This window comes from Echinops telfairi, unplaced genomic scaffold (assembly GCF_000313985.2).
Source record: "Echinops telfairi isolate 266 unplaced genomic scaffold, ASM31398v2 ScPeMD7_7469;HRSCAF=8507_1, whole genome shotgun sequence".
Taxonomy (NCBI): Eukaryota; Metazoa; Chordata; class Mammalia; order Afrosoricida; family Tenrecidae; genus Echinops; species Echinops telfairi.
The window spans coordinates 135793531-135803433 of record NW_022111373.1 but is presented as its reverse complement, the minus strand read 5'-3'; the positions used below and the strand labels follow the sequence as shown (position 1 = coordinate 135803433).

The following is a 9903-nucleotide window of genomic DNA, read 5'->3' as shown; positions in this document are numbered from 1 at the left end:
AGCCAGTACATCAACCATTTGCCCCAACCAGGGACTGGGATCCCTGCCGCTCTGAAGAGGAGGGGGTTCCAAACGTGGGGGGGAGCCCCTCCTACAGCACAGCAGCAGGGTGTCCCCGCTACGCCTTCTGGGAGCTGGAACTGTCATGCCCCTATGAAAACGTGACACCTGCTACCAGATCCCCTGACTCGGGATGTGCAAACCATCTGGACAAACCTCTCCACTCCTGGGAGAGGCAATCCGTGCAAAGGAACCGGAGAAACGCGTGATCATCTAGGGAGAAGGTCCCACTGCTGTTTTCTAGGAAAACAAACAAACAAACAAACAAACTCACTGCCACTGAGTCAATGAGGACTCAGGGTGGCCCTCTATGATCCCAACTGCCCCCATGGGCTCCCACTTCTGAGCCCGGAACTCTCAGCCACTGCACGAGGCAAACTGAAGAAGGGTGGACTCATTTGAATGATGGTGCTGGCGGGGAGTCCTGACAGAAGAACAACCAGATCTGTTTGTGAGGAAGCACAGCCCGAGGGGGCTCCTTAGAGGCCAGGCTGGCGAGACTGCACTGCACCTATTGTGGACCTGTTGTCAGGAGAGGCCAGTCCCTGGAGAAGCACATCATCCTGGTAGAGCAGAGGGGCAGCGAGAGACAGGAAGGCCCTCATGGAGACGGATCAACACAGTGGCTGCAACAATGGGCTCAAACAGCAGTTGTGAGGATGGTGCAGCACTGGGCCGTGCTGCACTCTGTTGGGCACAGGGCCGCCATGAATCAGAACTGACTCCGTAGCCCCCAACAACTCTTCACGGGAATAGAAAGCCTCATCATTCCCTCGAGGAGTCGCTGGTGGTTTCGAACTGCTAACCTTGTGCTTCCCAGCCAAACGTGTAACCCACTCCAGCCTCAAAAAGCAAGCCACTGTTGTCATGCCCACCCAACCTTTAGTGACTCTAGGACCGAGAAGAATTGTCCCTGTGGGTTTCCGAGGCTGTAAATCTTTACTGAAGTAGAAAGCCTCATCTTTCTCCTTAGGAGCAGGCTGGTGGGTTTGAACTGCCCACTTGCGGTTAGCAGTCTAACATTTACCCACCAGCACACCTTTTTAGAAGTGAAAATGAGGAAAGATGACATGTCTGTCGTGAGGAAGCAAAAGTCAGCCTTCCATCCAGACCGCTTCCACTCCATATGCATCCAGGTGTACAGTCTCAAACCAAAAGAGATTTCTAAGTAATTAGCTGGTTCCTATTTTCTTTATAATATGCTCCCCATCCCAACACATGCACACACACACACACACACACCTGCTGCCATCAACTCATAGAGACCTACAGGACAGGGTAGAACTGCCCCTTGTGGCTTTCTGAGACTGTAACTTTACAGGAGTAGAAAGCCTCATCTTTCTCCTCCAGAGCCACTGGTGGTTTCAAACTGTCGACCTTGTAGATAGCAGTCTGACCACTAAGGCTCCTTATAATATGTCCAGCAATTAAAAAAAGATCTGAAGAACAATTTTAAGACCTATTTGATGAGCCACCTCCACTTTGCTGTTGAGTCAATGCCGGCCCTCGGTGACCCTCCGGAACAGAGTGGAACTGCCCCAGGGATTTCCAAGGCTGTGAATCTTTACAGAAGCTGATCGCCTCCCATTTCTCCCAAGGAGGGGTTGCAAAACCCAACTCCCTGCCACGGGTCCATTCTGACTCACAGAGACCCCATAAGACAGGGTAGAACAACCCCCGTGGGTTTCCCAGACGGGAACTCTTTAAAGGAGTAGAAAGCCTCATCTTTCTCTGGCAGAGTGGCTGGTGGTTTTGACCTTCTGACCTTGTGGGTGAGCTGCTCAAAGCATTAACCACTATGCAATTTGGGATCTTGGGGAGTGGCGAGTGGATTCAAACTGCCAGACCTTTGGGTTAGAAGGTCGGTGCTTATCGGTGGTGTAGTAGCTATGGGCTGGGCTGCCAAGGTCACAAATTTACAACTACCAGCCACTCCCGAGGGAGAAAGACAGCACTTTCTAGTCCTGTAAAGCATTACAGTCTTGGGAATCCACAAGGGCAGTTCTATCCTGTCCTATAGGGTCGCTCTGAGTCGGCACTGACTCGATTGCAGTGAGTGAGATACTGCTTTAGAAGCCATAGTGGTGCAGCGGGTTAGGCGCTGCACTGCTAACCACCAGAGCAGTCACTCTAAGAGAGAAAGATGTGACTCTGCTCCGGGAAGGGTTTACAGCCTCAGGAACCGGGGTTACACATTAGTCTGACAACCAGAAGGGAGCAGCTGAAAACCGCCAGCACAGGAGAAAGATGAGGAAACGCGCGCAGGGACGGTTCTACCCTGTCCTATAGGGTCGCTACAAGTCAGCATCGACTCGATGAGAGTTCGAGTCCTCAGGTGAGTTGGAATCACAGCGGGTACTTCAAAACAGAAGCCTTCGCGACCTGGTCTAACTTCTTGTCCCACCTCAGGACCCTGCTTCGTTTGCACCGCACGATTACACATGCTTCCATGCAGAGCGAGGGTTCGCAGAGCCTTATTGGATGCCCTCCTCCCGTATGCTGAGCCCAACAGACATCTTTGCCCCAGCATCCCCACCACGGTCACCTGGAACTGGCAGGGGCAGATGACACGATGTCACGCGGCTCGTGATACTGGATTCAAATCGGGGACTCCAGGGTCTTACTTGAGACCCTTTCCATATAGTTTTGGGTGAGGCAGAGCACGTTTTATTTGAGGAATGCTCTGGGGAGAACCGTGCCAGGCAGCTGTGAGGAACCCCTCCGTGATGAACGACCAGGGAAAGTGGGAGAGGGGGCCGGCTCTTTCAGCAGAGGATCTCGAGGATGGGCACGCCAGGATTGAGGGGGACAATGGGGGGAGGGGAGGTGCACCTTTCTTAGAGTCAAATACAGGCGTCGTTTTACGGATGTAGCGTAGAGAAAGGGCTCCTTCACACACTGAAGGTTTGGGCCACCGCCCTCGGACCCCCTCTGCTTCACTCCGTGTCTGTGCCACTCATTGGTCATGCTCACAGTATGGCCAACGTCTGCACGCTGCTACGCACGCTTACCAGACGACTGAGCAGTGGAAGCCCAACTTTTGCAGGTTCTGGAAACCCCAGACGCTTTGTGATTCACTTTCTTGAAGTGACCTTAAAGGCTTACTTATGTGGTGGTCAAAACCCACCAACTCTCCAGGGGATGCTCCACAAGAAGGAGCTTTGGCAGCACAGTGGGTTACACGTTGGGCTGCCAGCTGCAAGGCCAGCTGTTCAAAACCACCAGCCGTCTCTATGGGAGAAAGAGGAGGGTTTCCAGTCTGTAAAGAGTGACGGTCTCGGAAAAGCCACAGGGGCAGTTCTACTCGGTGCTATGGGGTCACAATGGGTGGGGATCGAGTTGATGACAGAGACTTTGCTTACGAACACTTCTGGGAAATCTAAGGTCCTTGTGGTGCGGACTACTGGGTGCATCCACCATGCTTTGCTGAGACACGGGTACTTGATTTCCTAAACTGAACAACACAGCGGCATGAGCTCAAGAGCTGGTTCAACATTTTCATGCTAGATTTTCATGCTAGATTTTCAAGGGGGCCTGGTGGCACTGTCCGGCAATGTCAGCAGTTCAAAACCACCAGCCGATTAATGGAAAAAAGATGAGGCTTTCTGCACCCATAAAGATCTCCAGTTGGGGAAAGTCCCAGAGGCAACTGTACTCTGCCCTATGGAGTCTCTGTGACCCAGGATGGACACCAGGGCAGCAGGTTTGGTTTGGTTTGGATTTGGGCTGTGCCAGGAGCCTTGTAAACCTTATGTGGGAGTCTCCTAACAAGCAGGCAAGGTAGATAGCTCACCTATCTAGCCTACATTGCAGGCTGGGAGCAGAGCCCAGGCAGGTCACACAAGCTGGCTGCGATCCCACAGGTAGTGGGGGTTGAGCCGGGTTTCCAAAGGCCAGGCTTACCTACAACTACCTGGGGCTCCTTTGAGGCCAAACATGGCCACAAGACCCCCTTCTCGTGTATTTTGGACATGTTGTCAGGTGAGACCTGTCCTTGATATTCTTCATGGTACATGTGCATGTGAATGTCGGACACAGAATAAGGAAGACTGTAAAAGGAGAAATGCATCTGAATCATGGTGCTGGAGAAGAATGTTGAAAGTACCATGGACTGCTAAAAGGGCAGGCCGATCTGTATGGGATGAAGTTCAGCCGGAGTGCTCCTTAGAGGCAAAGATGGTGATAATTTATCTTACATACTTTGGACATGTTGTCAGGAGAGATATGGGGAAGGGCATCATGTTTGGAAAAGTGGCGAGGCGGTGAAAGAGCAGGCCCTGGGTGGACGGACACAGAGGCTGCATCAGTGGGTTCAGGCATAGGAACAATGGTAAGGGTGGTGCAGGGCTTCCTTCTGTGGTGCATAGCGTTGCTATGGGCCGGCGCCGACTCCATGGCACCTAACAACAAGGATCACCAGGAGGGAGCTTAACCCTTCACTATGGAGACTTTGGGCAAGGGCGGATCACCACCAAACGGAATGCAAACTCTATGCATTGCTCGTCTGTCATCCAATCCAATCCAATCCCATCCCACTGCCATTAGGTTGGTTCTGACTCAGGGAAATGTTACAGGACAGGAGAACTGCCTCTGTGGGTTTCCAAGGCTAATTCCTCACAGGAGTCGAAAGCCTCCTCTTTTTCCCATGGAGCGGCTGGTGGGTTCAAACTGCTGACCTTGCGTTCAGCAGCCCAAATGGTAACCACTGAGTCAAAATGGACTCGATGGCATAGAGAGAGAGAGAGAGAGATGAGGGATGTGTTTCCACCCATCCACTCACCCTGCTTGGGGTGCCCCGCTCCCCGCTAACATAACTGTCCTCCCTGAATCTGCTCGCAATGCCTTGCTGTCCCCCCAGGGCCTCAACAGAAATCATCGCAGACCCTCCACAACGCCAGGACACCCAGCCACGGTGCGAGCTGAGTCGTCCGTCCATGGAGCAGCCTTCAGGGTTTGGGGGCACACGAAGTACCCCTAGCTTTTTCTTTTCATTCGTTTAGAGATAATTGGGCGTGGAGGGGCTGCAGTAGAAATAGCAACATCTTACTTTTTTTAACCAAGAACACAAATCAAAGCAAAGATCACAAGAACGATTCTACAAATGGACACGCGCACGCAAAAACCAAACTCACTGCCTCCATCGAGTTGAAGTTGATTCACAGTGACCCTATAGGACAGGGCAGAACTGCACCTGTGGGTTTCCAAGACTAAACTTTTCAGGAGCTGACAACCTCATGTTTCTCCCAAGGAGAGGGCAGGTTTGAACCCCTGGCCTCGAGCTTAGCAGTTCCATGCATAACCCAACCATTATGTCGCCAGCGCTCATGGTACAGGAAGGGGCGGGGATGAAAAACAGGCCCCCAAACAAGACTCCAGGCTCAAATGGTCTTTGACCAATTATCTGAGAACACTCCCAAAGCAAGTTCCCTTCTCAAGCACCCAGAGGTGGTTGTTTCCATACGGTGTCACGATCGGTGGAGCCCCCTGTAGGGTCAGCATGAGTCAGAACTGACTCGATGGCCGGGCAGGTGGGTTTGGTTTATCAGTGGAGCTGGATTTGTTCCACCAGCCTGATCCTGGCACAACTGGAATATTTTCCATGAGCTATTCATCCTCAGGCATCAATCCCGGCTTTGACTATTTGGGACCAAGAGCATCACACTTGTGAATGTTTTATCCCCATAATATGCATGCTTTTGAAAAACGTTTCTATGTCTCCTGAATAATCGTGCTCAACACAATCCCTCCCCTCCCCCCCAGAAAATATCATTTACTTGAGTAACCACTATGCTACTCAAACTAAACTTGCTGTCACCTAGCCGATTCTAACTCATAATGACCCTATAGGACAGAGTAGAACTGCCCCCGTGAGTTTCAGAGCCTGTAACTCTTTACGGGAACAAATAGAAAGCCTCATCTTTCTCCTACAGAGTGGCTTGTGTGGTTTCGAACTGCTGATCTTATAGAGCCAGCTCAACTGGGTAATCACTAGGCCACCACCAAGGCTCTTTCCACGATGCTACACTTTTCTTGAAATATAAGGCAGAACGGAAGACTTACTGCTCTGGGAACTGACTGTGCAGTGGCTGCACTGCAGACTCTGCACGTGGCCCCAGGGACATGGAAACAGCTGCCGGCTTCCAAACATCAACAACTGGTTGCTGGTTGAGACATTTTTCCCTTCTTTAATTGCTGGCGTGAGAGACATACCTAAACTTCATTTCGGCCTGAAGCAACTGGTTTAATTGCATGGGGGAGGGGAGGTGGGATGAAGTGGGTACTTCCCCCAGGGGCAGCACACGCAAAAGAGAAGCAATAAAAATCTAATGAAGGCCATGAGGGAACCTGAAGGCATTTGGGGCTTTTGCTGGCACGGCTTCTCCAATTCCAGAGCAGGACATTGGGAACTCGGCTGCTGCCAGCTGGTGACCTTACACGATGGAGCAGAACTAGCTCCTTAGGACAGTGATTCTCAACCTTCCCAATGCCATGACCCTTTCATACAGTTCCTCATGTTGTGGTGACCCCTCACCATCAAGTTATTTTTGTTGCTTCTTTAAAACTGTAATTTTGCTACTGTTATGAATAGGGCGACCCCTGTGAAAGGGTCGCGGTTTAGAACCACTGCCTTAGGATTTCGGAGACTGTACATCTAAATGGGAGCCGAGAGTCTCAGCCTCATCTTTCTCCTGTGATCCTCTAAGACCAACTCAAAACCAACTCACTCCCCTCCAGTCCATTCTGACACACAGTGACCCTACCTCTGTTGGTTCCCGAAATGGTAAATCTTTACGAGAGTAGAAATCCTCATCTTTCCCCTGCGGACTGGCTGGTGGGTTTGAACTGCTGTCCCTGTGGTTAGCAGATCAATGTATAACCCAGTACGCCACCAAGGCTCCTTTCCTACAAGACAGCCCCCCACAATGCAGCATAAACCATCCCACAATGCTAATATTATGGAGTTTGAGAAACCCTGGTCAAGTTCTACATAGTAACTGCTATTCAAAACGAGCACCTATTTCTGTATCGTCTGGACATTCACACGTGAAATATTGCAATACCTCATTTGGTTTTTGCTTTCTTTTTCTGAGACCCTAACTCTTGACGGGAGTAGAAAGCCTCATCTTTCTCCAGAGAAGCAGCTCGGAGTTTCTAACTGCTGACCTTGGGGCTAGCAGCCCAACCCGCAACCACTACGCCACTCTAAGACATGATAAAAAGAGATAGTGACAGATCAGGGACTACGTTAGGAGAGTAACACATGCCCTGCTTCCCTCCCATCAGCATCCAAGTCATTATCGTCAGGGGTGGGGCTCTAGTGGGGGATCAGGCACAAGCTTACAATAAAAACACATCCAGTAACGGAAACCCTCCAGAAATACCAGCAGAAGGGGGTGGGGGCTGCTCTAGATTCTATAACAAGCTCATCAACCTTGAGCAAGTGACCTCCCATCTATGAGAGAAAGTTCTTCATCTACAAAACAAAAGCGTGAGGAATCAATGATATCTAAAGGCAAACTTAATGTTCAACTAATCACTGAAATAAAACTCCACGTCTCTTCCCACTAAGCCAAGGTACAGCCTTAGAGAGAGGCCTTTGAAGACCATCCAGCGAATGTCAGGTCAAGACCTGCCAGCTGTTGCCATGTCGCCCTGCAGTTCCCGCCACCGACACTAGGCGGCAGAATACTTCCCAAGGGGAGGTCAGGGCCCCAAGGTGGGGACTGGAACCTCCACAAACTAATACCAAATGTTACAATTTCCTCCGATTGTCTAAACTGGGAGCGCGTGTACACACACACACACACACCATTAAGAAAAACTGCCCTACAGGCATAACCTCACTGTTCTCACAGATGAAAGCAATTAAAGACCCAGCCCTCTGGTCCTTTGTCGGGACAACCTACAATTCCGGCAAAAGGTTCAGCGGTCTTCTTACACACACAAACACAAAGGTCTACGGATTTGAAAAGTCTAAAGTCTCACAATTACATATATGTGTGTATATATTTTAAAAGGCGGGGGTGCGGGGTAGGGTCTGCTGAATGCTCCACCCCTTGTATCATGTGGGTCTCACATCTGTGACCCACTTTAGGAAACTGGATATTGCTAGTGCCCAAGAATATATTTCTCACTTTGGTCATTATAAGTAGTTGTCTGCGAACAGAGTATGGGCATTCAGTGAACAGAATGACTTGAAATATTACACCCAATTAAGCCAGATAAATCAAGTTGGCCAGCTACCATGGAGGCAAGCCCTCCCCCGCCATCCCACGGGCTACGGGAGTCCGAGATTCCTGGGGTTCACACAACGTACTTGGCTTTCACTGGAAATCACATCAGACTCCCATCAAGGCAACCAAGTTTACTCTGAGCCACTTCAAACCCCAAACTTAAATAGAATTTATTAAATAAACACACCCGAGAAAGGACCGGGAGCCAAGAAACCACAGACAGTCAATCCCAGGGGAGGGAAGAGGAGGAGGGGAAAAAGATTCGCAAGTCAAGTTTCAAGTAACTGTGAAGTCCGGCCCTCAAGCTTTAAGACTCAACGGGAAAAGGGAGTTGAGTTTTGCATCTTTAAAAACATATCCAAATTGATTGTGGGGACGGTCTCGCAGCTCTGTGAAATGTACTAACGACCTCAACAAGGTGTGTGGGCTGTTCGCTTTAAATAGGTGTACGGTGTGTGAACGAGAACTCAGTAACGCTGTTTAAAAGGTGAAGGGGGGGGGGACACTGTTTGCCCACAATGACTTTCCTTTACTTGTGAATTTAAAGTCGGCTGAGGACAGTGAGAAAACGACCACATCACCTTTGGAACCAACTTCTGGAGCAATCTCACACCCTGGAGAGCCGGCGTCGGTGCGCACTGGAACCAGAACCAGGACTCCCCAGATCTGGCCCGCGGCGAGAGCCCCAGATGGCTAAACCCTGCCTCCGCGCGCGCACTTGGTTCGCTCTGGAAGGGTCTGCTCCCCTCGCGCAGGAAAACCGGCGCACGGTTGGCAAAGGAAATGCCAGAGCAGACCTTTCTCGGAGCAAGGCGCGTCCCGGGTGTGACGGGGCTGCCCGCACGAGACCGGGCCCGGGGGAACCCGGGGAGCCGGCCACCGCTCCAGGGCAGCTCACCTCCGCTGCGCCCCGCAGGACGGAACAAAACCTGCCCCGCTTACTCATCGGAGACTCCCAGGAAGTCGCGCCCTCCCGGGTTTCGGGGAAAGGTGCTCGGGCGCGCGGCCGGGAGCGCCCGCGGGCCAGGTATGGGCTGGGGGACCCCCGCGCCCCGGCTCCCGGAGCGCAGCCGAGCGCACGGCGCCGCCTCCCCCGCGCGAGCGCTGCGCTCACCTCGGGAAAGAAGTTGTCCATTGTTCCGGGCGTCCCCAACTTGCTGGAGTCCGGCTCCAGCTCGCGGAAGTCAGCAGCAGCAGCAGCAGGTCCCGGGCACCATGTGTCACGGCGCGGCGCCCAGCAACTCGCGCCCGCGGGGCTGCCCCGCTGCCATCGCTCGAGCCCTGCTCAGCTGCGGCACCTTTTGTTTGCCCAACCCAAGTCCCCAACTCCTCCGTCCCACCGCAGCCTTTGTCTCGTCCGCCTCCACTCAGCTCACTTCGGGGCGCAGCGCTGGCGAGCGGAGAACAGCTGGTGGCACATTCCTCCCCGGGGCCCGGGATCACGGCGGGGGCTCTGCAGCGCGCCCCCTCTCTCTGCGCTCCGGCCCGGGAGCGCGGCGCGGGCAGGGACAACCGGCCTCACGGCGAGCCCCGAGTCGCCGTCCCGGCGCGAGCGCGGCCGCAGAGAATTCTCGGACTCGGGCTGGCCGATCTGGCCCGCACCGAAACT

The 9903-nt window shown here is 52.5% G+C and overlaps 1 protein-coding gene across 1 annotated transcript in view; it reads right to left on the bottom strand.

Moving 5' to 3' along the window:
- The window catches only part of LOC101653924 (unconventional myosin-X-like), a 123275-nt gene extending 113770 nt beyond the window's left edge, over nucleotides 1–9505 (bottom strand). The window contains exon 1 of the mRNA XM_045285276.1: nucleotides 9409–9505. Coding sequence (XP_045141211.1) covers nucleotides 9409–9429 — 21 coding nt within the window. The 5' untranslated portion in view covers nucleotides 9430–9505. The remainder of the gene's footprint in view (nucleotides 1–9408) is intronic.
- Nucleotides 9506–9903: the final 398 nt, after the last annotated feature.